This window comes from Lethenteron reissneri, chromosome 17 (assembly GCF_015708825.2).
Source record: "Lethenteron reissneri isolate LAM-NWPU_2019-01 chromosome 17, ASM1570882v1, whole genome shotgun sequence".
NCBI lineage: Eukaryota > Metazoa > Chordata > Hyperoartia > Petromyzontiformes > Petromyzontidae > Lethenteron > Lethenteron reissneri.
The window spans coordinates 5,139,902-5,167,619 of record NC_083795.1 but is presented as its reverse complement, the minus strand read 5'-3'; the positions used below and the strand labels follow the sequence as shown (position 1 = coordinate 5,167,619).

At 41.4% G+C, this 27,718-nt stretch overlaps 1 protein-coding gene across 5 annotated transcripts in view; it reads left to right on the top strand.

Annotated features, from left to right (window-relative positions):
- Nucleotides 1–27,718, top strand: part of LOC133343363 (cytosolic purine 5'-nucleotidase-like) — a 50,220-nt gene that overhangs the window by 14,238 nt on the left and 8,264 nt on the right. For all 5 annotated transcript variants that reach the window (XM_061552920.1, XM_061552921.1, XM_061552922.1 and 2 more), the window contains 12 exons: nucleotides 59–154; nucleotides 847–938; nucleotides 3,375–3,432; nucleotides 14,859–14,952; nucleotides 17,369–17,422; nucleotides 20,088–20,171; nucleotides 21,797–21,838; nucleotides 22,396–22,548; nucleotides 23,630–23,696; nucleotides 24,961–25,131; nucleotides 25,796–25,847; nucleotides 26,364–26,424. In XM_061552920.1, the coding sequence (XP_061408904.1) occupies nucleotides 59–154; nucleotides 847–938; nucleotides 3,375–3,432; nucleotides 14,859–14,952; nucleotides 17,369–17,422; nucleotides 20,088–20,171; nucleotides 21,797–21,838; nucleotides 22,396–22,548; nucleotides 23,630–23,696; nucleotides 24,961–25,131; nucleotides 25,796–25,847; nucleotides 26,364–26,424 (1,024 nt within the window). The remainder of the gene's footprint in view (nucleotides 1–58; nucleotides 155–846; nucleotides 939–3,374; nucleotides 3,433–14,858; nucleotides 14,953–17,368; nucleotides 17,423–20,087; nucleotides 20,172–21,796; nucleotides 21,839–22,395; nucleotides 22,549–23,629; nucleotides 23,697–24,960; nucleotides 25,132–25,795; nucleotides 25,848–26,363; nucleotides 26,425–27,718) is intronic.

Genomic DNA, 27,718 nt, shown 5'->3' with positions numbered 1-27,718 from the left:
ATTGTGAAATACAAATGAATGAGTTGTTGGTGTGTCTTCAATTTTCTTCTTTTGGCAGGGGGCTGGTTTTTGACACTCTTTATGGAAACCTACTGAAGGTGGACGCTTATGGGAATCTCTTGGTCTGCGTCCACGGATTTAAATTCATGAAGGGGTATGTATGTTGAACTTCTTTCGCACCATACGTAGCCAACTAATCAGAGCTGCGGGGTAAAGACGACTCGTGGATTTATACTATGCAGAAAACTCACCCACCTAACTATGATTTAAGTTGAACACAGAAGGGTTAAAAAGACATATACCGATAATGAAAATATTGCAAAATGTATGCTGCACATGCAGTATTTGCATATAGAAGCAATCATAAAAATACAGCACTTTATGTGTTTTTTGTTTCGTAAGTTCTACAACCCATAAATATGTCAAACTTTCCTCTTTATATGATCGAATGGTTTGGAAAATCACTTTTAATTTCAGGTTAAATATTGGCGATAAGTCAGAGCACATGCCAAACCGAAGCCTGTAATGTTGATTTGCTGTGCCTTGATTACATTGCTTCATACAAAGAAGACCATATTGCATACCAACTTAGAGGATACTTGTAAAGTAACCTTGGGTACGTGCTTTACAACGTTTTTCATTGATGATTAGACAGACTTGCTTCAATTATGCAATTTCATTAGTAATGATTGAGAGTTAATATACAAGTAGCTTAAAATACACATTATAGAGATTACATCTTAAACGTTTATCAATGGATTGTGGCAATGATTACTTAGGTAATCTGATAGTCTTAGTGCCTTAACATACCTTTCGTGGCTTCCTGTGTTGTCTGTTGTGTTTTAGGCCTGAGATTAGAGAGCAGTACTCAAACAAGTTCATCCAGAGAGACGATACCGAGAGATTCTATGTCCTCAACACTCTCTTCAACCTCCCTGGTAAGGCCAGTTCAATTTCCTGATTAGATGTGGTGTGGTCATTGGGATTTATTCACAGAAAATATAATATCATACATGCCCTTCAATGTTCCAACTATACATTTATCTTCCTGAACATGTTGCCATATGCAAAGGATAGAATAGTCTACAATAAATACAAGTAACTTACAAAAGCCCCACGGCCTTCTGGGAGTACGTGATTTCAGTAGCATTAATGCTGGTGGAATGCTGCTGAAATTATGCATTCTCAAAAGGCCATGGGGTCGATGGGATGTGAACAAAATACTTTTCTTTATTTTGTAGAGAGACTGATGCTATGAAGGTGACATTATCTGCTAATTTAAGGATAAAAGGGTAATGTTTTTATTTGCAAGAAGTTCAGTGATACATTTCTTCCACAAACCAATCTCTGAAACATGAAATGCACTGCTGTGTGACATTTCCACATGGTTTCTGCAACATTGGTATACAAACCGAATATGCCCAGGAATAAATTATATTCATTAAAGCATTTACATCCTACAACCTCCAACACATCCATATGCATCAGGGCTTTCTGCTAGCAGTAATTCAGTAGATTTGAATATATTTTTTAATACAGTATGAAATTAGTATTTTTTGCCACTAATATTTGATAGCATGCAGAGTATAATAAAACAAAAACATTCCACGGATGCATACCCATCGCAACAATTTGCAATTAAGCTTAGTAAGTTTGCTACTAAGTCTTACGATGAGTGAGTGGCATCCTTGTGATATACATGAGTGTTTACCAGTCAAGAAACATAAACACAAAAGTTTGGTTGAGAAGCAGGAAGCAGTGCCTGTGCCTGTAGGCACGTTTTATTAGGCCCTGCTCGTATATATGTGTACATATTGTCCTGTTAAAATATTAGATTTTTATGGTGGGGAGTAGTGTAGTGGTTAGTGCATTGCACATGAACCCAGTGAACTGAGTTCGATTTCCACTCACGGCCACCAACAGTGGTGAATATCTAACTAGTATTGGGCCTCCCTGAGGTTAATGCAGCCTTAAAATGAGTACCTGGTGTGGTGTGTAAACAGCCCCAATGGGGAGACAAATGCGGTGGGGAATGATGCTAGCCACACCACCCCCTTCTGTGCCATGTTGGCCTTCACGGTGATGGCTAACAACAGTCTGTTAATGCCTTACAGAGGATCCTAACGTTTTGTCTTTGGCCAATACCTGTTCTTGGCAGTTCATTGTATTGTGTAAATACCGATGTTACTCTAGTGTTTGGTGGAATTAACACTCTCTTCAATAATATAGGTTTTTTTTGGTTAGATCGCGTAAATATATAAATGTCTCATTTGATCTACTTTGCCAGTAGAAAAATATAATAATAGGGTTTTCCCCCCTTTTTCTGGCAACAAAACTGAAACCTTTTTACGAGGAATCATGTCTGCATTAACCACAATACTTGTGGTCAAATACAAAAAAAAACACACTCATAATATAGGGGAAAAACCCTATTTTTATATATTGGTACTGGCAAACGAGGTCAAATGATGTAGATGCTTACCCTGAGCCCTCATTACTTTGATAGTGCATTGTCTTTGAGCTGTACACCTTTTGGCGTCCTCTGGTCTAGCACCATTTGAGACGAGGCTTAAAAGAAAGCCGTCTCTGGTGTGGACCAATCAGTTTCAATGACAATGCATATATTATGATAATAATCAGAGTGTGTTTTTTGTTTGCATTTTGACCACAAGTATTGTGGTTAATGTAGACATGATTCCTTGTAAAAAGGTTTCAGTTTTGTTGCCATGAAAAAAGGGGAAAAAACCCTATTCATTTTTCGATTTAAAGCTTTCGTGACTGCAGGGATTCATCTTCTTGGTTTTTTCGGTAAAGTCTACATGACTTTACCGAAAAAACCAAGAAGATGAACCCTATTCATATAAATGTGTCGTTAAAACCTGCCACCGCCCGACACAGCCAACTAGTAAGGGTTGTCACTTGAATATAAATGTTGTGACTTGGCTCTCCAACACATACCGGTTTGCTGTACTAGTGACGAATTGCCATGTTCTGTTTACGTGAAAACCCTTACTAGTTGGCTGTGTCGGGTGGTGGCGGGTTTTAATGACACATTTATATATTTATAGGATCTAACCCAAAACAAACTCTATTATGGATGATATTGGTTGCGAGAGCCCTACGTGTTAAAGTAACACTCTTTTGTTTTCCATCCTAAGTTATCTCATGACAATTTTATTTGCTTTTGAGACCTGAAATAGACCCTGAAAGGGACATAACCAAAACCACTATTTTCAATTGTTCATTTGCAGAACATAGGTTTTGTATACAAGTTGCACACTCTACAAATATAAAAGTACACAAGCCATTCTTGATGTATGGTTTACTTCTACAATTACTAAACAGTGCTTATGTATCTGTTACCTGTCCTGTAGAGACCTACCTTTATGCATGCCTTGTGGACTTCTTCATCAACTGCACTCGCTATATAAGGTGATGTCTACAATTTTTGCTCAAAATAAAACATCACACTCCACATGTCACAATGACACGCTTACCTCCCCTCTCAGGAATTCGTCTGCTTGCTTTACTACCTACAGTGACCACCATTGTTACGATGGCTGAGTGGCAACTTTGCCATGCTTGGTGAGCTCTGAAGCCATGTACGGTGGTGAAGGCTTGCTGACAAGTCATGGCACAGGCTCAAATGCAAACAGGAGAACTTGAGTGCTCTCACAATTGCCACCATTGACTGAGTAGCCATACATTTAAGTTGTCAGATTTTTGCCGGACATGCTGGTTAAAGTCAGAAAGCATGTTGCATGCTTACCCACTCCCAGTCTCTCTTGCATTTTGCTGCCAACTGGCATCATCAGTCATACAATCAGTGCAGCAAACATACCAGTTTAAGAGGTTACATACTATCCTAAAACAGTAACCGTAGACTATTATTCAACTTAATAATAATAATTATAATGTATAATGCACATTCCATCCTGGGATCCCAAGGCGCAATGCACGAAAAGCAGGAAACAAAAATAGAACCAGGGCAACCAACGCATTTAAAGGTGGAAGGCCAGTTTAAAGAGATGGGTTTTCAAGGCAGACTTAAATATATAGAATTATATCGAATTACTCTGATTGACTAATTTCAAGTGGAGAGGTGCTCCATGGCTTGGGTGGCACTGCTAACAAAAGCCCTAATCACCAAAAGAGCACAACCTAGACCTGGGAGTGCTGAGCAGTTGGAGATAAGAAGAATAAGATCCCAACTTTATCAACCAACTGCCTCTGATGGGGCAGGGTTATGGATACATAAAACACTTTCATACCAATCATTGACGACGACGTGGACACATAACCCAGCTACTGCATGCATATGGTGTGGGGTAACGTGCAGTGGCAAAGTGGCAGAACGTTCTGTGGAGAGATATCAGACTATATGTGGTAGAATGCAAACATCTACTTGGCCAATTCTCAACTATGCAACTCAAATGCTGATTTAGAAAATAAACATTGAAGTCATCTTGAAAAAAATCACACTCTGGCTTGGAATTACTTAAGGTATGTAGTTCTTTTTCTTCAGATGTATTATCTGCCACTGAGCATTGGATAATGCATTCTGCTGTACATGCTACATACGTTACAAAAAAGTGGTCCTTATTGATTTCGATTTCATTGGGGTTTCTAATTGATGTTTCCACTGACGCATCATGCATCCCCCGAGGTTAGTCTATTTTCCTAAAAATAACTCGAGTACAACTCTATTACAATGTCAGAGTTTCAGAGGTGCATGGTCAAACTAGAATCGTTACTCAGTGAATGTTACCATTCAGGAGTCTACACTTCAGTTCTGGATACAGTTTGCTGGAGAAAGTTAGAACCGATTCCAAAATGAGACTGCAATACAGCAGAATGTGAGTGCGGACAGTGTGGTTAGGTTGACAGAGTCAATGTTAATGCAGAGCTGTGCGTCCTCAGTGAAGGTTCAAATCAAAACAAGAGATGATTTTGCCAAAAGGTACCCAAACCAGTGCCCCAACTACCATCCTATCACTACTCTCAGCACTGGGAAAAGTGTAAAGCCATGTCTTACTCAACCGTGTCGAGTTTTTGCTGACCCATTGTGGTCAACTACAACAGGCCACAATGGTCACAGTGCTCGCCCTGCGACTACTGTTTGAGCGCAACCGTCAGTTGACGAGACCACTCCACGTGGCCTACATCAATATTGAGGTTACCTTCGATCAGAACGCCCTGTAAGAGCCCCCAAAGCGACCGCGTACCCCAGAGCCGGCCCAGCCACTAAGCGACCCTTGCAATTGCAAAGGGCCCCATGGCCAGCAGAGGGCCCCCTAGAGTCACTGCTAGCTCAGTGGCTGAAAAAAATCATACATCAAAGGGGCCTCCAAACAAATTTTGCTTAGGGCCCCCAAAGGTCTAGGGCCGGTTCTGGCATACCCCCCCCCCCCCCCCCCCCCATTTCTACTCAGGCTGATCCAGGACCTTCATGCAGGAACCCACTCATGCGAAGGCATTGGATCCAACATATCGGGCTCCTTTGCCACCACGTCTGGGGTTCGCCAGAGCTGCATTTCCGTTCTAGCCCAGTTCTGTTGTGCCGTCTACTGGATTCTCAGTTGATGCACCGGTGACCCGGGCATGCGAATTAGAGACTCGCTATTCACAGACCTTGATTATGCACATGACGCAGCTCTGTTAACAAAGAGGCCCAATCAATGACTGGCAGCACTCCCATCGGGAGGAAGAGGAGGCCGGCATCATGTGGACGCACACTTCCTGGATGAAAACTTTAATCCGGTACATCAGGTCACGAGCCCCCGCGAATCCCCGTCCTGCTCGTGGGACAAGTCGTCGAAGCCACAAAGACATTTCCATAACGAGGATGTGACTTCGACTCTGCCAGCTAATCACCAGAGGTGCATCGCCGAATGGGCCTAGCATCGTGGATAATTATGGGTTAGGTGGTCCACGCCTGGAGAAACAAGTGACTAAGCCATGCAACAAAAAAGCCGAATATACACAGCACTTGCATCCTGCCAGTGCTGCCGTGTGGTTTCAAAGGCGTGGACACTGCTGAAGGAACACGGGAGACAACTTTATAGTCTTTCCTGCATAAGGTGCCAGTGCCACATCGTCAGGGTCGTGGGGTACGAACGACATCGTCACAAACCAGGCAATCAATGCATCTGGGACATCATCACAGGTAGACGCTACTCCCTCTTTGGGCACGTCAGGAGACTTCTGAGCAAAACACTTGCCTCTGCAGTGCTGCATTCCATGATGCACACTACCAGCGCCTGGCTAAAATGCATAGGAATGAGTTTTTGTGAATAAGCATAAAAGACTTGTCATATAGCTGGAGATATAACAGATTTAAACTATGCTCCATGGATCTTGCAAATACAGCTTAACTTCCAGTTTATTTAAGTTAAGATGGAGGCTTAGCAGATATGCTGTCTAATATAGTGAAATAACTATCAGTAGACAGCGATTTGAACGAGGTTGATGTAGGCTATGATGCACATGTAAGTATGAAGCATTTATTTTACGAGTCTTAAATCGTTGAAGCCTCCACATATCTCTTATGGTGTTGACAAAACACATCCCATCTCAGCTGTGGTTGCTTCAAATGCTTCTGTTAGCAGCTTGAGCGTTTGTGATTTTTGGCATACACCTCACCTTTCACGTAACCTCAGCGTTAAACCTCGCACTTGAAATTGCCGTCTACTCGCGATTCTTTAAAAACGAATGATACCTTTTATTGAACACTGGCACAGTGGTTCACGCAACTTAACTATGAACTCAGCGACTCAATTTAGATTTGTGGCCACGGCTAACGTCAGTGGGCAAGCGATATGAGCAACGGGTCCTGCCTGCCACTTCAAACAATACAAAAAAACGTTTTCTTTTATTTTACCAGGCAAGGAAGGTCCACTGAGCTATAGAGCTGTTTTTCAGAAGCGACCTGACCTCCAATAAAAGCTCAACAAAGTGGCTTATCATATGGAAGTGTTTAGCAGCAAAATACTCTAAATGCATGTTGATTCTAAATGTAGAGGGTAAAACTGGAGGACCTGGAGAAAAATCCACGCGACCACGGGGAGGACATGCAAACTCTAAATATACAGGTGGCAGGGTCGGGAATCGTATCCACAATCTCCTGCATACCGGGTGAGGTAGTTAACATCTCGCCACCATCACTACTCCACCAATCCGCACTGACCAACGTAGTGAAGTATCGTCAAACAACCAACATTACCAGCACAGATGTGGGGGGCCCCTTACTAAGCAGTGAATTGACTTATTGTTAACTTCGTGGGCGCCGTGTATGACGGTAAATTGGCGTGTGCCACAACAGGAATAGAGTACATGGACAAATTAACAAGTAACATCACTACTTCTGTGCCGTAGCGGTAATTCCTGCCACCTATCACCACAGGACTAGGACAATGAGAGGCAGATTTATTGCAGAGATATGGTTAGTATTACCTTCACCACCAGTGTAAAATGGGTGGGCGTTTTACGAACGCTATCTGCTGGAATATATAGTACATGACTGTAAACAATCTGATGGTTCGTTCAAGAAAGCACTGCGTTTCACACAGTTTTCCGCTGTAAAATGTCCCTGCTTTGAATAGGGTAACCTTGATAAAAAAAAAAATCAAGGGCCATACTACTGTATTGTCTCGGCCTCGCTGTATGCTGCGTTGCACAACTATCCGAGTAGCTAACCTCGCATTCAATAAACCTTCAGAGCCAGGGTGAACATCCGACTCCAACGTGTTTAATCAATACAACGAGGTAAAACTGATGGAAAAACACAGCACAAAATACAGCATCTGTTAATACTTGTGTAGTGAGCGAATTGTGTTGCCTCCGAAACGTCGTGATTTTTATTGTTTTATTTTTATTAATTTCATTTTTTACCTACGTGACTTTACCGAAAGAACTAAGAGTATGAATCCTTGCAGTCACGAAAGCTTCAAATCTAGAACACATTATCTATTACGAGCACACAGGGCGATACACTTCGTAACGCGGCTACACCTTGGCTGTCCAAACACACAGCCCATCTCTGTCCTGCGCTACGCTGGCTGGTTGATGAACGTAGCGGCGGCGACAGAGCTGGTCCCGCAGAAGAACAGCCACGTGGTCGAAGATGAAGAGATGACGATGGCAGCGATGCAACCAGGACCCAGACCCCACACTAACAGTTTCGAAGCTTTGGTTCGGTGCTCCTTATATCTGCATGGCGTGCCCAAGCTCCACCTCTGGCCACACCCCCTTTCTAGAACCTTCTAGACCCTTTGGGATGGTTCCCGGAGCTTCTCGACTGACTCCGCCCTTGACCTTGACCCCAGATACACCCATTCATAATAAGGCATTATGTAATGCCGCTATAACCGTAATTGCCCTTACAGGCCGGCAGGTGTCACCCTGTCATTACAATAATACGGCATTATGTAATGCAGCTATAAGCGTAAATACCCCTATAGACAGGCAGGTGTCACCCTGTCATTACACTTGTGTAGTGTTGTAGATTTGAGGCGGACGACTTCTTGTCTTTTTCTTTCCGGGCCACTTTATTCACGATGTCAACAATACAGCATTTGTTGCAGTATGCCGAGATTACGCCGTGCGCCGCTCGTTCGCTCTCTCACTTGCCGCCTCCCGGTCTCGCTCTCTGCGATCCTTCCTTCGTCCCTTCGGCTGCCGTGTCTCGCTGTCTCAGTGGGTCGATACCACGGCAGCCGCGGCGTTTAAGCTTGCCGACGTACGGACTGCGCTCACGCCCTTAGCGTCTCTACCCCTAGCCTGTACGAGTCCACACAGGACTACTCCCACACAGAGATACTCTATCTAGCCGATGCTGGTCCGACTTCAACTTGTCTTGTCTTCAGCCCACTCCCCTTTGAGCTCATTCGCTCATCTTATATAGGCCTCATGACCCTTCCAGAACATTCTGTCCAGAAGATTCCTCTATGTGATTGACCATATCCTACTTTATCTTACTTTAATTACACAAATGGTCTTCCCGCACCTGGCCGCTCTCAATGTTCCCCAGCCGCGTCATGCTCCCGTTCCCGTGGCGATGCTCGCCAACTACTTTCCCCTGGCAGCCGAGCATGGACATGCAGCCTTCATCCAGCTGATGGTATTGATGAACGATGAAATGAAGGTGATCATGATAATTACGATGAAGATAGCAATTGATACTGATGTAATTTAATCCATTACTTCCATTTCTAGATACAGATGTAAAGGTGTGACATTACTGCACTATATTCCGACATTTTTTTTGTTCTATTGTCTGCACATGTTTGTGGAAAAGATCGAGGTTAATGGCAAAGTCATCTTATTACTGTATTTGTATGTATATGTAATTTGCAGGTACAGTATGTTATTTTGTGGATAGGATAGTAACTCGCAAATGGATTTTCTTATCTGAAAATGGCACCTCCTACTTGAATGCAGTGACGAAAATGTTCCCTGTCCCATTTATGCCACATTTGTATTTGGTGGTTTATCGTACGGGAGTATCTCTTAAATGTTTTACAGGAACATGCAGCGGCTCCATGCCAGGTAGGCAGTGAGCTCCATCTCAGGTTATCTAGGCAACAAATCCATACAACTTCCGAGTAAAACAAGTCTCGGCTTGTATGTATGTTGAACTTCTTTCGCACTGTACGTAGCCAACCGGTGCTCTGTGGAGGTGCGGGGGAAGGACAACAAACGAAACACAAAGGCTTGGCCTCTAACGTGGCTCAAGTCAGGGTTCATCCGCTCAGTTGTTTCCGAAGATAGAAGAGTGAGCAGCCCATCCCTGGCTTGGCTCAGGCTCAGCTCATGTAAATCCTGAGCATGGCTGAGACCATGCTGAGACCATGCTCAGAACCGGCTCTGGTTAAGCACGTCTTTAAGCCGGCTCACTTGAGCCAGAGTTAAGCCTCAGCTAAGCCGTGACTAAGAATACGTTAACCACCTGCACATGTCACCTGCAATTTGAAAACTCGAAGTGGCGGTCACTACGTACCTGGCGTTTTGCTTTTTGAGTGGACCACAGATTACATTCACATTCTTCACAGTCCATCAGTTTGTAACTTGTGTTCCAGAATCATTATCACATTCAATAACCACCTTTAAGATATAGTTTCAGTGGTCAGCATTATCTATGTTATGTTGACAATAGTAAGATAGCTTTATACTCTTTATAACCCCCCCCCCCCCCCCCCCCCGTGCTCTGAGATAGGAGGTGCTAAAGGTATGGGACATGTTATTTCACTAATCCAGGTCAAAGTCTCTTTCATGCATATGCAGTAGTAGCTAATAGTCATCTGGCTGGCAATGCAAAGTTTGTTTTACCTTAAGCAATGATAACACTGTGTAGCATTTATTTGTTGTTCCTGGGGAGTAAGTGTTATTTCCGAATTGCTTATGCCTCAAAGTACAGAAATGGCTATTATTCCCCACAAACTTTGCTTTTGTGACCATGACAGTGATATTTAGACATTTACCTATTTTCCAGAACATTCCAAATAGATTCAGTGCTGAGTAAACTTGGAGTAACTTTTAGAACATTTTAGAACATTCCAGTAATATAAATAGTAGTATAAATACAGGGGCCTTAAGCCCACCAGTTCAGTTTAGCTCCAGCTGCCTAAGTGGATACATATCTGCATTTTTCTGAGATGGCATCAAGAGGCTGCAAGCATCCAGCAGACGCATTTTGCTATGTCTCTGCGGCCAATTTATCAAGACAAGAGCGAAAAAGTACTCTGTGGTAGCATCTGCTAAGATGTGTGAGGCCTGCAAGGCATATTTTGGCATGCCTGTCGGGGATCAAGACAAACCCTGGGCACCTCATTTCACCTGCGAGCAATGCAAACAAACTCTGGAAGGTAAGATGGACAATTGTTGCTCGGAATTTTATGTTATGAAATTTGTTACAATTTTTTTAATTGTAAAAGTTTTTAATTTTAAAATGTTTAACAATTTTCAATGTTATTGAAAATTATATAATATATGAAAAATGTTGCGAGAATCTCTTACACATTAGTCATGGGTGAAATAAATGTATTTCTGGAGGATGGTACAGAGGGGAAAAGAGAGCCATGAAGTTCGCTATCCCAAGAATTTGGCGGGAATCCACTGATCACTCAAGCAACTGCTACTTCTGCATGGTGGACCCTTCCAAACGTCGGACTGGCAAGAATGCACCTGCTATCACGTATCCGGACCTTCCTTCATCCATCGCCCTGGTGCCACACTGTCATGAGCTCCCCGTACCCACTCCTCTGGAGAGAGAGCAGCCGTCTTTAGAAGAGAGCAGCAAGTCAGAGAGCGAGGAAGACGTTGTAGATCCAGATGACAATTTCAGAGGTGGAGCTGAGGAGAGAAATCCATACTACCCCAACCAAAAATACCTCAACGACTTGATCAGAGATCTTGGTCTCACCAAGTCCAATGCCAAGCTTATGCCGTCTAGGCTCAAGCAGTGGAACTTTGTGGATGAAAGTGGGCAAGTCGCAGATCAGAGGACGTGTCACCAACCTTTTTGCAGCTTCTTCACCCGTCAAGATGGGCTCTGCTTCTGCCACATTGTGACCAGTCTGTTTCAGGCAATCGGAATCGCCTGTAAACAGAATTAGTGGCACCTCTTCATTGACAGCTCATTCAGAAGCCTCAAAACCGTGGTGCTCCATAATGGTAGCAAGTACTCGTCTCTTCCCCTGGCTCACTCGGTGCATCTCAAAGAGGATTACAACAGCATCAAGACCTTGCTGGGCACCTTGAAGTATGATGAGTATGGCTGGAGGTCATCGGAGACTTCATGGTGGCATTCCTAATGGGTCTCCAAGGCGGTTTTACCAAGTTTCCCTGCTATTTTTGCCTTTGGGACAGCAGGGACACCAAGGCGCACTACCACAGGCGGGACTGGCCATAGCGGACCGAGATCTCTGTGGGGAGGAACAACGTCAAGTGGGGGCCACTGGTGGACCCCCAGAAGGTGCTGATGCCACCACTGCACGTAAAATTGGGCCTTATAAATATTTTGTCAGAGCTGTAGATAAGGAGTCGGCAGCCTTTAAGTACCTTCAAGACTTCTTCCCTAAGCTGTCTGAGGCAAAGGTCAAAGCCGGTGTCTTCGTCGGACCACAGATAAAGAGGATCCTGGAGTGCAATAAATTCCTCAAGAAGCTCACTAGTAAGGAGAAAGCAGCTTGGGACAGCTTTGACGCAGTGGTTCGTGGCTTCCTGGGCAATCACAAGGTCAAAAACTACGTGGAGCTGGTTGAGACTGGTGAAGAATTATGGCACAATGGACTGTAGGATGTCCCTCAAAGTCCATATCCTTGATGCTCATCTTGATAAATTCAAGGAGAACATGGGAGCGTACTCGGAGGAGCAAGGCGAGCGCTTTCACCAGGATATACTGGAGTTTGAACGCCGCTACCAAGGACAGTATAACGAGAACATGATGGGAGACAACATTTGGGGGCTGATTCGTGAAAGTGATTTAAAGTGTAATCGTAAATCTCGAAAAACTTTTCACTGCTAAATTTTAGTAGTAAATTTTGTATTACTTTAGTATAAATACATGTAAATTTTTATTCATATGTTTTTTTCTGACTTTATGTGAATGAAAAGACACAAATTTGCCAGTTTTCTCATTGAAAATAGATAAAAGTATCAATGTCCTGGTCACAAAAGCAAAGTTTGTGGGGAATAATAGGCATTTTCTATAATTTTTAGGCATAAGCAATTCCGAAATAACAATTGCGTGACATAGTGTAATGTTTAAGGTAGTACAATAGAATATTACCAGGTATTGTCTATTTAATTATTTCAGCGTATTGAGATGCATATGCATTTACATGCTAATTCAATCCAACGTGTATTGTTTAGTTTATAATTATGCATTTAGTGTTTATTGTAAGGTTTTTATTTAGATTTGAAGATATTTTATCTCTCTAATAGCCCTAACAGACAGCTTTAAAATGCACATAACTCAAAGGTGGATTGATGATACGTTTTCTACCTTTTAAGGACTTTCTGTTGGCACTCATGGTGGATAGCCTATTAAAACCAATACAACAACACTTTGAAGTTTAATTGACACGTCAGTTTAATTCTCTGAATTTATTTAGTCTGCTGGCAAAAGGCTTCTCCCGCCCCATTCCAGCCTTTCCGTGGCTGCTCGTGCCCAATAGCGGCCTCTGAATTATTTGATTTTATCTTGACACCTCTACCACTTAATTCTAGATTTAAAGCTTTCGTGACTGCAAGGATTCATATTCTTAGTTTTTTTCGGTAAAGTCACGTAGGTAAAAAATTTAAATTAAAATTAATAAAAGTAAAATAAAAATAAAATAAATAAAAATAAAAATCACGACGTTTCGGAGGCAATACAAGCTTCCGTCTTCAGGTGGAACCGTCACAGCACGATAGCTTATTTTGCCTTGTCCCTGTGTCCACTCATCAATTTGTTCTCATCATGTCGTGTCCTGCCCATTCTCGCTTGACTTCTTTTGCTTTAACAACAGCATTAGTGACCCTTATACTTTGCGTAATTTGGTGTCCTTTCAGCTATCTCTATGAATTTTCACATCTTTCCATTGATATTTGGCCAACTTGTGGCTTTTTTAAAACGTGTTTCTGAGTTAATGACCATGTCTGTCGATCTGTAAACTAAAAATTACAAAATGCACATATTCAGCTGTACTGTATTCTACTTTGTGTTCTTTTCAGGCGTGCTAATTTTTTTAAAACCAAATTTACCCCCATCGATAAACATGGAAATGTTTTAACCACATTTGTCCAAGAGCACACGCAAATGCAGACAACTGCCAGTGGTTTCCACTCGAGTGGTGGCTCCCAGTCAATAAACATTTCCGTTTTGCCGTTCACGTCAGTGTACTATTGTGCTGCTGATCGCTGTGGCGTTGTATTGGGTGCGCAGCGGTGCGAGGGCCTGCAATTGCGTTGGCTGATCACGCACTGAATTTATGGTCAACTCGTGGTCTAGAATGAGTCTATGGGAGGGGGGGGGGTGCAAAGATTGTTGTTTATGGTTGAAGCATGCACCTGGCTCATGCGCAGGGATGAACATTGTACGAAGAAAGTTTCATAAATGTTTGAAACATTCTTAGAAAACCACAGGTTTATGAAGTGTGTGCTAATGATAAGAATTCGATTGTAACTGCCTTTGCTGCATCTAGTTGTACGATTTTGAGTAACTCACTGTTGAACATTAACTCGCTAGTGTTGTTTTAGAGTTTTTTTAGGATAATTGCTGTCCAGTGACCCAGTGGTGGACACACTGAGTTCTGAACCCGTTGACCTCAGTTCTATGCCTATCCAGGCCTAATATCGGCGGCAAGTGATATTTGTACTGGTCCTGGGCCCATCATTCTACCAATCGGCACTGACCAGTGTGGTAATGTATGGTGAAACAACCCTCATAGCCAACAAGGTTTGGGGAGGCCTTCATCCAGCAGTGGATTAACAAAGGACTATGAATAAATAATGGTCCCTTATGTGCATGTGTGCTTGTTTATGTGCGCTCTTACTTGGCTGTGGTTAGCGGTGGCCCAGTGGTTAGCGCATTTCACGACGAACCTGGTGATTCGAGTTCGATTACCGTGTGATGATTTTCTGAACCGGTCCTGTGCCTCCCCTAGGTCGATTCAGCCTCAAATTAGTACCTGGCACGGTGCGTAAATATCGCCACCAAGGGAAACTAAGGCGATCAGGCGTAGTGCTTGTCACCTACCCCCTCGTGTACCGTCCCAGTCAGCATAAATGCTTGCTAACAGCATTTTCCCTAAAAGTATGTTTTGTCTATAGGGTGGGTTTTTGTCTTGTCGTTGTCTTACTTGGCTTTGCCGTGACAGCTGTGCCACTGGAGTGAAGGAGGGAGATCTCTTCATGTCCTTTAAGAGCATGTTCCAAGACGTGAGGGATGCAGTGGACTGGGTCCACATCATGGTAATACACTCACATCCCATACATTTGACCAAACACCCTAAAGGAGGTGCCTAAGTTGGCATTGTCCATTTCCTTGACCCGCGGTTCAAAGTTAAAAAGTTCAAAGTTCATTTATTAGGTATAGCCATGTGAGCCATTCGGCTCTTGAATCGGGTGCAACCGCAACAAACAAAAAACAAAAACATGTACAAGAAAATATCTTAAAGTGACTATGTGCAAACAGAAAATCCAAGAAAAGACAGCAAAATATTGGAGAAAAAAAATCACCGTACACCAACCCTGTGCGGTGTTGTGATGTGTCAAAGGGGAAATGGGCTGGCACAGCACTGCGCTATGGATTTGGCACGGGGTTAAGAAGGGCCAAGGAAGGTACGAATGGCAGTCATTGTGACGTCAATCTGTACACTGTAGGCACACGGTGTCACTGCGTCACTGCATCATCCACAGTGCATATCAGCCCTTCATTGTGTGTGACGTCAGCGGCGCAGCATGGCTTTTGCGGTGTAAAAAAAAACCCAACGTGATGCCTCCTGAGCCGTGCTGGCCTGGCTTGTCTATGACCCGGGTGCGGCTCGGTCGTTGAGTGCAAACGAGAGAGACAACGAGCTATGAAACTGTGAGGCATGGCAGCTGGAGGCCACATTTGTGGGCCGCCTTTCAAGGTCACAAACACGCCAAAGGTATTTCTGGCAGCCCGTTAGCATTGGGAGGGGAGGCAGAGGGAGAGAGTTTCAGCCCCCTTTATGAATTCACACGGTTAAGTCAAAGAATTGTTGGCATAATATTTACCGCCAGCGGCAGTTTTTTCTTTAAATTTTGCGGTTCAGCAATACCCTTAACTATTAAAACGGGCCCATGTGCGTTATAGATATACAGCTAGAACAGAATGTACACAATAAGATAATATAATTACTCTATTGTGTTTGTTATTAACGTTCGTTTAAAGTTCGTTTGACATTCACTCTGTGGTGCCCCTCCCCTTGAATTTTCATATGGTTCACCTTTAAACAAGGTCACACTACAGGGTTGTACTCCAGTTAGCACTGATACTATATAACAACAACAGGAAAATATGCACGAGGACGGTGCAGGTTTAATGCATTAAAAGTGTATTTATGATGGCCATGATCATTAAGATGCATTCACAGAGGCGTGTAACCCTCAGGCTATTTATTTTTAACTGATTATATTATGTATTAAAATGTTCAGCCTGGTCACAGATAATATTGACCTGCAGTGACAGATTATCTTGGGAAACGTTCTTACAGCGGGGAAATATATAAAACATTTCAGGTCACAAAGTTTAAAGCATTTAAATATTTATTTAAACCCTAATTTTACGTGCGGTTATATTTTCTCTGTGGTGCTAAATGCACTTCATATCCTATGTTATTGTGCAGATAACAAGACAATAACGATCTCTCTTAAGAATAAATCTTGACTTAAAGCTTTCGTGACTGCAGGTAAACTCACGTCGTAGTTTTTTTGTTATTTTTTTCGGTTCTACGTGACTTTACCGAAAGATCCAAAGAATATGTATGAAGAATACTTTCCTAGATTTTCTGAATTCTCCACTAGGGGGCGAGAACAGTTTCTTTGACCACTCGTCTGAACCCCACCCACCCCTCTCCCCATGCCTCCAAATTCAAATGATTTATTTTTGGTTTTGTTTACATTGCGGCGAATGGGAGCGCCTCCATTGACTGCGGGTGGTGTTCACCCATCAGATAAACATATATGAATAGAAAATAATGTAATTCTTGTACACGAGATTCAATGTATGTAACATTACTCACAAAATGCTTCATTGGGAAAACAGCCACCCCTATTACGAAAACTGAATATCCTGAAAAAGTCTTGAGGCTTAATTCGGCTTTCCTTGGGAAACAAGTATAATCATCAATCCCTGCATTTATATGTATTGTTTAATTAGCTGTGTTTGCTCGGCATGCAATGATTTATCTGCTGAGCGAAATTATCTCTCGTTTTTCAGGGTCACAATTTCGATTCAATAATAAATTATTTACATCTCAATTTTACTCTAGTGTTTGTATTGTTGTTCGTTTTATCGTCTCGTTTGTACAGTTCAATCCATTATAATATATATTCAACAAATGAATAGCATTTGCATATGATACAAACCATGCATTCTTACCTCGAACATTTAATGTCTTTTCTAAAAAAAATATGCTTTTGTACTTGCGAGATGCGTTATGCCGTCATAGTTATCAACATTTCCGACAGTTTAATCGTTGCAAATCATAAACGTGATAATTTTACATTGTCACAGTCAATACTAAATTAATTATTGGTCTAATATACCAATAGTATAAGGTTACTTCATTGACTGATTAAAATGTGTAAGCTGTTCTTTTATCAAAATGGTGTCAACACAAGTGTGGCTTTTATTCAACAGGGGACACTGAAAGAAAAAACACTTGAAAATGTGGAAAAGTACGTGGCGAAAGAGGTACGACTAGTTACTCACACTTTTAGAAAAGCACAAATAAAGTAGATATGAATAACAATGCACTTAATGTCACTTAATGCCAAGCTAGTTGTAATTACTGGCGAAACATCGTACTCAAGATTGGAAATGTTGTGGCTTTGCTCTCCAACACACCGGTGTGCTGTACTAGTGACGAATTGGCCACATTCTGTTTACGTGACAACCTTTACTAGTCGGCTGTGTCGGGTGGTGGCGGGTTTAACGACACATATTTACGCGATCTAACCCAAAAAGTGCCTGTCTTGTCATGTCGATATTGGATAATTCCCTATGGCATTCGGTGGTATGTGGTTAAAGATCATATGACTTCAATTTTCCAGGTCAGTGGCGCGCATCTCTCTGCTATCAAGAAGGTCCATTGCTAAAATGTCACGTGTTTTTTTCTTTTACGGATTTATTAATGATGAACGAAGCAATGAGTAGTCCATTACGGACGTTTAACGTGAAAATTGCTTCAAAACTTGCCCCACATGATCTTAACTTCGCTATGTCGGAATGAATTGACCAATTGCCTCGCGATGTGATCGCGACAGCTCTCGCCCACCTATCTATTATTGCACTGCTGCTGGAAGAGGGATCTTGGTTGGGAATCCTTGTCCCACCACCAGCCGCACCACCAGCCCCACCTCCTCAAACCAGCTTAGGAGGGAAGGGGCGGGGCTTAAAGGGAAAGAGGCGGGGCCTAGAGGAGAAGGGGTGGGGTCTATAGAGGTTCAACTTGTTGATTTCAGGTGTTCACACACCAGATGAACAATTATGAATACAAATATGAATACAAAGTATGTATCTTCTTGGTTCTTTCGGTAAAGTCACGTAGAAGGGAAATAATAAAATAATAAAAATAAAACATAATATTTTATTATGTTTTATTTTTATTATTATTATTATTTTATTATTTCCATTTTACGTGACTTTACCGATAAAACCATGAAGATGAATCCCTGCAGTCACGAAAGCTTTAAATCGAAACAAACTATGTAATTCTTGTACACGAGTTTCAATACATTTGTAGTGACATTGAATGTGTAGCGCGTGCCACTCGGAGATTGGTAGACACTAGAATTAGGAGTAACAGCCCGTTCTACATGTGGGCAAGGCACGGAACCCCTCTGGGGGATCCAGAGGGGTGCAGGGCCGAGGGCTGGCCAAGCTGTTCAGGATAAAAGGCGAGCTCCCACTCACAGTCGGAGCGGCTGCGATCTGGAATGGAACGCATCGTGCCGTCGTCATTGTGATATTCGCCCTCTTCAATTTGTGGGTCTGGCAGCATGTTGGCTGTCCCTACCCAATATGTAGATAGGCTGTGAAGGCTGTAATAAAAGAGAGAGTACCTCCTACTAGTGTATGTGAATTAGCACATTACACATTTAACATTAATCACAACATTTTTAATTGGGAAAACAGCCACAAATGTGGCCACAGGCTAGCTAGTCATATCGTGATATATATTGCTTCTCTCAGCCATTAAATGTTGCCATTGCAGAGATATATCTGTTAACCCCTGAACATTATGTAGTATTGCTTTTTCAGCACATTGAATTGTTCGTGCACAGCACTGTGATGAATTGCACTTGGTTGTGTGACTCAGCAGGCCAAGGGTCCCACCAATTGATGCATCGTTATCCCTCTTGGTATTTAATGCACCCAAGTATTACGTTTAACACTCAGATGACCTCGGGGGGGGGGGGGGCGGGGGGGAGACCTTTATTGAGTACAGAGGTAATAAACCATACATTACAGGCCCTTCCCTGGTAAAGGGCGAGAACAATTGAAGATAGTCAAATTGTGTTCCTTCAAGCTATTTGTAGCAACAAAGTACATTGCAAAATACAACTAAAAAATTAAGTACTCTCGTGTATGCAAGAGCATGGGGGTTTGTAAAGAAATCAATTAATTACAATTATATTTTTTACACATTCGCGTATAACAACGTCAAATAAATGCCACTTTCTCCGCGATTTTAAATATTTAAAAAGTATCTGTTAATTGTTAAACATAACAAATTGTATTCTATACACAATCGATGGTGATATTTACTTTTGCCTTTTTTATATAATTGTACTCGAAATTATTCGTTTGTGGAAATGATTGCAATTAGATGTTTTTTTTAGTGGATGTAGTGGGGGCAACATGTTCCTGCTGATGGCCCCGAATGAGCGAGCATCATCCCTGAGTGCAACACTCTTTAAATGCAGCGTGTATCTTCATACCTGTCCATCTATTATCAGTGCCCTACCTTATTACAGACCAATTCAAACCTTATTGGTCACCCCGTGCCCCTTATACATCTCAACGTTCATCCTACAAAGTCCCATCACAAGAGAGAAACACAAACAATATATTTTTGTACCCGTATCGAAACGGCTGTACGCTCTATGGACCTGAAAACTCAATTTCCCTGTACAAGAATACGCGTAAACCGTATGGGTTGACAGGTATGTATCCTGTATTTAACACGGAGATGTATTTTAAACTATTTTGTCACTGTTATAAAACAATGCAATATAAATATTCACTTTATTCAAAGTGCATTATGATCTGGCATGATGATGTGTCATAAAAAAACTACAGCATAACAAAATAAAAACATGCTCGTAAAACATCTTTCACATTTTATATTTTTCAGCCAAAACTGCCACTTCTTTTGAGGAGGATGCAAGAGGTGGCGAAGGTCTTCCTGGCAACAAACAGTGACTATAATTACACTGACGTAAGTTAACAGCAAATAACACTACACGCAGTCAGTATTCTGCACTTGTTACGTAACTTAGATTCTGGAATCCCATCATGCAAATATGGTCTTGGACTCTGTTCACTGACTTCCCCTTAATTTTAGAGCGGAGTTTACCATTCTTCTGACATATAATGCTCTCCACAGTGGACAAACAGATTTTCTCGCAGATTTTCTGACCCCATATGTGTGGCTATCCCGAAGGCTTTGTTCTCCGATGGCCGGTGCCCTGTACGTTCCTCGGACGATGCTCCTCCGCACAATGGGTGAACGACTGTGGAACACTTTGCCCAGTGCTGCTCATTCTTCGGAGACAGTGGCAATGTTTAATACCCAGCTCAAGATGCATTTATCCTCTCTTGCTTTCAGTTCCTCCCCTTGACCAGCACTTAATTTCTTGACTTAAAGCTTTCGTGACTGCAGGAATTAATATTCTATGGGTCTTTCGGTAAAGTCACGGAGAAAGAGAATAATAATTAAATAATAGCATACGACGTTTCGATTGCAACACAAGCAATCATCATCAGGTACAAATGAAAGAGAAAACAAACCTAGTAAACTTAGAAATATAATGCAATACAACACAGAGAGTCGGCTAACATATGGTGAAGTATGACCAAACAACTGGTCATACTGCTATGACAGTAGATTGGCAAATGGCTTTACATTATTATTACATGTAAAAGCACACACACAAGCAAGTATATTATAATGCTCTGCAGATTTGATTCTAACCAAGACAAAAAGAATGGTAATTCTGGAATTGTGCCTTTTGTCAAATTGAGCTAAAAAAGAATGGGTTAATCTTAAGAAATGTTCCGTGTGGCTGACTAGAGTTATTTTTTTAGAGAGATAGTCAGGAACACGGTGGAGTGTTTGCTAATGCATCTTTGTTTAATGTATTACAAAACCAGATCAAAGCTGAGAATTAATCTTGAGATTTATTTTTTGAAAATAATCATCATTCCTGAGGTTAACTCCTTTTCCCCTGTAACCTTTGCATGGGACTCATATGAGGCCAATTGTGTAATTTGGACTTAAGCATTTTCTTTCACAATAATGATTGTATGATTACCACCAAGCAATCACACTGGCCGATACGACACAGCAAACTTGTGCAAGTCAGATATACTAAACTCGAAGTGTGACAACGTTGTGTGGTAAACATTGGTAGGGTAAGGTTGACAAATCGTTTCATTGGACAGGCATTGATTAGGGGTATTTTTCTGTGACATTCGCAGGGTTATGTTTGATTTAAAATGATATAATCATATGAACAATACCATTTTACAAATATGTATATACTTATAACATCATTGTGAATATAAATATTTAAATAGTGGACAATACCTGTATGAAATTGTGTTCAAAGTTAATGTATAAAACCTCGTTCCATGATATATTAAAAAAAAATTAACATCAACATTCATCAGAATTGCCAGTATAAGGAGTCCATGGTGGTCAGCCAACATGTCTAAATGATTGGTTCTCACTCGGCAATGCATTATTTTGGTCTCCTGCTCCATTACAGAACTCGTGTCCGTATATCAATGAAAATGCATCGTGTAGTAAAAGATATGAGCATCTGTATTTTTTTTTTACAGAGAATTATGACATACTTATTTGACTTGCCGCATGGCCCACAGGTAAGAGGCTAATTTCCAACATTGAAACCGATAATTCAGATAAGGTTTTTGTTAAAATTATAGTCGCATGTTATTGATTCTATCGCATTTTATTTCATGAATACAAAACGAAAAAAAAAAGTCAAATTGATGGTATTTAAATAATTAGCTTCAGGTTGCAGGCATTGCAATACAATTCTGAACACACACTGATGGCTTGACTAAATTTACATAGTTCTATCTTTGAGCAACTGAAGATATTGAACATTTTATCAAATGTATTTAACATACTTTATTATTTTGCCTCATTCTGTAAACTGCTGCCTTTGGTAGAAGGGACAGCACGAAGATTAGTTTAATTGTATCTTACATCTACAAACTATATTTAGTTATATTTAAATTTTCCTTCCCTTTTCATTATAGTGCATGCCTATGAGAAGTGGCACGTAGATATTGTACAGTAGTTTTAATTCCTGTACTTTCCTAAAAAGAAAACGGAAATATATAATAAAAACAGCTCTTTTACTTGTGCTTAATCTCCCCAATGGTTCATTTGGCCCCTTCCTCAACTGCTTTAGTTGCAGTTCGAGGAGGGGAGGTCAATCGCCGTGTCACGACCCCAGCCGGGGTGGCAGCACCGGCCTTGGCAGTCGTACTTTGACCTCATCGTCGTGGATGCCCGCAAGCCGCTCTTCTTTGGCGAGGGAACTGTGCTTCGACAGGTGGACACGGTGCGACATCTCCGCCGCCACGCGGCATCTCACCTCTCGAGCTTTCGTCTTTGAGTGCACATTTCTCTCAGTTACTGTCACAAGGCCAAAGCAGACACAAGCCGTTGGTGTGCAGTAACAAATACAACACTCTTTTGTTGCCACGATCTTTGTCGTTGTCATCGTCATTCGTGCTCAATCCACTAGGGAATGAACGCGTCGAGTCACCAAAGACTCTGAATATTTTGCCATGTAATAATTCACCCAGAACCTGTACACAAACCGATTTCATTTCGACATCTCCTCGATGGACGTTCTCTGAGTTGCGTTTCATTCCTTGGCCGCCACTTCGTTTTTATTAACAACCAACCGGCCATCGTCCCTTCGAGCGATCTGTCCCCCCCAAGCCCACTTAATATTCTTGTAGTTTGAATGATGTCAGTAACCTGAATATGATCTCCAATCCATGTGTTTCTTTCTCTGTCTCTCAATGTAATTCCAAGAATGCATCTCTCAATGCTTATTTGTGCACTTTTAAGATGTTTCCGTATATTTTCCCTGAATGACCATATTTTAGACCACAGGTCATCGTAGGAAGCACACAATGATATAATGGTAACCATTGTACCAGTCTTTTTTTTGAAGCACAACAATGAGTCGTGATAGTTAGCATCTTTAAAATAAAAAAAAATTGTTCACTTCCTTGGTTTGTTTATATTTTTATTTAAAGCTTTCGTGACTGCGGGGATTAATATTCTTGGTTCTTTCGGTAAAGTCGCGTAGAAGGGAAATAAACATGCTTTGTCTGGAAGGTCTCAGTATAAAAATGCAATCCACATTAGGCTTGGTCACCCCACAACAAATGTTGACATCTTTCATTGCAACCTACAGCATTGATTTATTTCTTGAAGTACATAAATGTTTCACCTCCATTCCCCGAAAATATATTTCTGACACATTCGATATTATTGACATCGTTTGTAAATATGCCAAAAGTACAATGCATCGGTCGTAAAGAAATCCATACATTCGATAGAAGTAATATTATCTATAAATGTAGTAATATAGCTTGAGTCATAAGCATTATTTTTTCTATTTAAAGGAAACTGGGCAACTGAAAATTGGAACTTTTACAGGGCCTCTGCAACATGGGATCGTATATTCTGGAGGTGAGAATGCTCATTCCATCTACCCCTTTACATTTGTGTTTTTATATGAAGTAAGTTTATTTCACCGCAGTCACGTTAAAGTGAGGGCCATTGTAAAGTCATACCATTTGTTGTAATGTGAAACCTAAATACTTGTGACGTCTTCTTGGTTCTTTCGGTAAAGTCATGTAGAAGGGAAATAATAAAATAATAAAAATATATTTTTATTGGTTCTTTCGGTAAAATCACGTAGAAGGGAAATAATAAAATAATAAACATATTTTTTATTATTTCCCTTCTTCTACGTGACTTTACCGAAAGAACCAAGAAGATGAATCCCTGCAAGTCACGAAAGCTTTAAATAGAAATTTATTTGTGACGTCATTATTAGGAACATTATATTGTGTGAGGTTACTATAAGCCAAATCCCGGGCCTAGACATTTCCAAGCATTGTTCTACATTACTGGATCAGGTGGTGTTCCTTTCTTAGTATTGCACTGTCCTACCACCAATTGTGTTTTAAGCTGACGAGGTGTATTTTGCAGCAATAAAAGCAGAATGATGAAGATAATCACGTATGACAACTGAAACTCTATCACGGGAGCGTACACACAATATACAATGAGTATCTGGAAAACACCTTTAACCTGGTGGATGAGTAACCTGATTTTATGATTTCTGTGTAAAATATATAATCATTGCATGACATAAATGTGCGTTCACTATTTTCAATATCTTGCATGCCGGTTAACTTTTCCAGTGGTTGATTTCTCAAATCTATCACCGACGTTATGCATTGAGAAAATGTTTTGTACACAAATGTGTGCAATATTGTATAATATAATAGCAAACTGCTATTTTCATGCTAACAGATAACAGACCTGTCATCCAATGCAAAGGATTGTGGATACCACTGATGGGGCCTTGTTCAGATCATTCAAGGATCTTAAACTACCAAACTTGCTTGCTGAGAGATGGTCAGGCTATGGCAGTCCAGTTAGTGGTCTGATTAATCCATCTGTGTGAACCTTTGAGTGTTAAACCATACGTTTACTTCAGCTACACTGGTTTTAATGTTGTTTCCAAACTGTAAAACACTATTTAAAAAGGAACTGAGCAAACGTCTCAAAGCAGGACTCGCCTCAAAAATATTTGAGACTCGGTGACGCTTTCCTGGACATATACAATACATGAAACAAAAATTACGTTAAAATGTCAAAGACGAGGTGTGGAAATCAGACAGGTTTGGAACCCATTTCTGCGTGAACCCTTCCGGATATGCAGGGTCATCAGACTTGGTGTGCGATCTCCTGGGCGTCAATGGGAAGGACATTCTCTACATTGGTGACCACATCTTTGGAGACATTCTCAAGTCCAAGAAACGACAGGGTTGGCGGACTTTCCTGGTCATTCCTGAACTTGCCCTGGAGCTTCACGTCTGGACAGATAAGAGCGGTCTGCTGCGTTTTACGCTATACTCGATACTGAGCATGTAACAACTTAATCGTTAGAGCTATGCCATGGATATTCACAATTTGAGGCTGTGATTCCATTCAAGATTCTTTTTTACTTTCTCATTTACATGAAACGACGCATCCGTTCGTAATTACTGCAGATAAATGCATCACTGTGTTAGACAATAGCTGAAGAACAATATGTCACAGAATTACTTCTGAAGTATTTTCAAGTGATCTCAACTGCAGAGAAATGTTCATTACATGGCAGCTGAACTGATATGTTTAATTCACAGAACTGAAATGTAGCAAAAATTAAGTGGAAATCCTTCAATAGTTAGATTTATTTTTTATAGCAGTTCAATTGTTACTCGGCTGGGAACAAATATTCGCTACAATTGAAGAACAGGTTTAATCACAAGTGGCTGAAACCCAGATTCAAACACGGGTTCTCAGTGGTGCTAACTCAATGCTCTAACCCTTCAGCTACCCAGCCCCTACTTTTACAACAAATCTTTGCACATTTCACGTTGGGTGAATTTTTTAAAAATAAGCTTGCCTTAAGGAGGGGCATCTGTGGAATGCCACGGGAGTCTACGTGACACGAGAGGCCGTTGGAGTGTCTGAGTACTATCACTGTGTGTTCTTTCACTCCTGCCTCGTAGCCCTGTTTGAGGAATTGCAGAGATTGGACATATACTTGGCCGAGTTGTACAAGTAAGTTCACAAAGTAATCTTACACACTTTCACCACCCTCGCTGTGTATAACACTGCATGCAATTGTTAGTTTTGGTCACATACAATTACTGATTAAAATGTATATATATTTTACACGTGTATTATATAGATCTAACAATATTCCATTGTTTGTCACAAGATAACTTTTATTCACAACTCCTAGTATCCACGGAAGTTGTAGGGTCCACAAAAAGTCCTACTATACGCAACCCTATTTCTGTTATCTCTGGTTGTGGAACGGCTTCCTATTACTTGCTAGCTTTCACAGATAAGAGAGGTGCACCAGCAACTTCATCCTGTTCACAATTATCTGCAATTCCTTTCCCGCAGAAAAGTGGAGTAAATGTACGGATAACATCGCAGAAAATAGTGTGTGTTGCTCACATCACTTCAGATAAGAGGAGGTCAACTTGTTTGTTTACATGTTTACATGCAGAAAAATGCCCACTCCCTTCTTTCACGTGGTGCCTTTTTCTTCTCTGCTCGTAATCACAGGAATCTGGACAGCAGCAGCAATGAAAGGCCCGACATCAGCTCTCTGCAGAAGCGCATCAAGGTTGGTTGTAGGTCCATACTCTTCGTTTTTTCGGTAAAGTCACGTAGGTAAAAAAATTGAAATAAAAATTAATAAAAATAAAATAATATTATTTTAAATAAAATAATATTATTTTATTTTTATTAATTTAAATTTAAATAATATTATTTTATTTGTATTAATTTTAATAAAAAATGTTTACCTACGTCACTTTACCGAAAAAACTAAAAGTATGAATCCTTGCAGTCACGAAAGCTTCAAATCTAGAATTGGTTGTAGGTGTTTTTTTTCCCTTCACCTCCTCCTCCTTCATCTTCTTCATATGACGTGGGGATCTTTTAAGCGAGGAATGACGATAGGATTGTACATTTTGGACTCGGCCTGCTTATTATACACGCAGACATGGTGTAATGGTTAGCACACTCGACTGGATTCACAGGTTGCTAGTTCGATCACCAAATGCGGCAGTTGAAACAATCAGCGAGTTTCTTAAATCGCCCTCCCTCCTGCCCGCCACCGTTGTCTGCAGAGCAGTGTAACATGGGTACAGCACAGTTGATTGGCGAGTCGAGTGTGGTGGGTGAAGTGTGCGTGGGTACTCCCACCATTCCCCAGATGCAGTGGCGGCTCCTGCAAAATCTCTCAGGGGGGGGGCAAATGTCTGGATGATTGATAAGGATAAGGTCCACCCATGCAATGGATAAATTAACAGCTTAAGCATGTAAAGGCAACTTCACTTCTTTAATATTAATGAAAAATAAAGTGACTCTTACAATACATCTTGTTTGTTTCTATACTCACTATTAAAACAAACCACTCAAGTTTATTTTATTAAAGATTCCACTAGGTGGCGATAAATTATATTGTTGGATGAAACGTGCTTACGTATGATGACGTTAGCACGTATGATGACGTAAGCACGTTAGTGCAAGCCCTCCCGGAAGCCATAGAGAATGCATTGGAGCGCCCGCCGTTCGAAAAAAAACATATTTCAATGTAAGTCTATGGGGCCACTCGGGGCGATTCTCAGCCGGAGTGAAATCGTCCAAAAAGAGGCGGTACTCCACAGAACGTGACATGACGCTGATTGGACTATATCCAGAGGCACAGTGACGGCTAGCGTGACTCTGTGGTTGAATGACATTGGTGGTGCGTCGCCCAATCGCCCTAATGAAGAAACCGCCCCTGCCCAGATGTCTGGCACAGCTTTGACGAGTAGGTCAACAAACACGCTTTGAGAAGGATCGATCTCTCAAAAGCTCCCTTGAGTGGAAGCCCTTCTGCCGACAGTGACGTGAGCATGCAATTGCAGGGC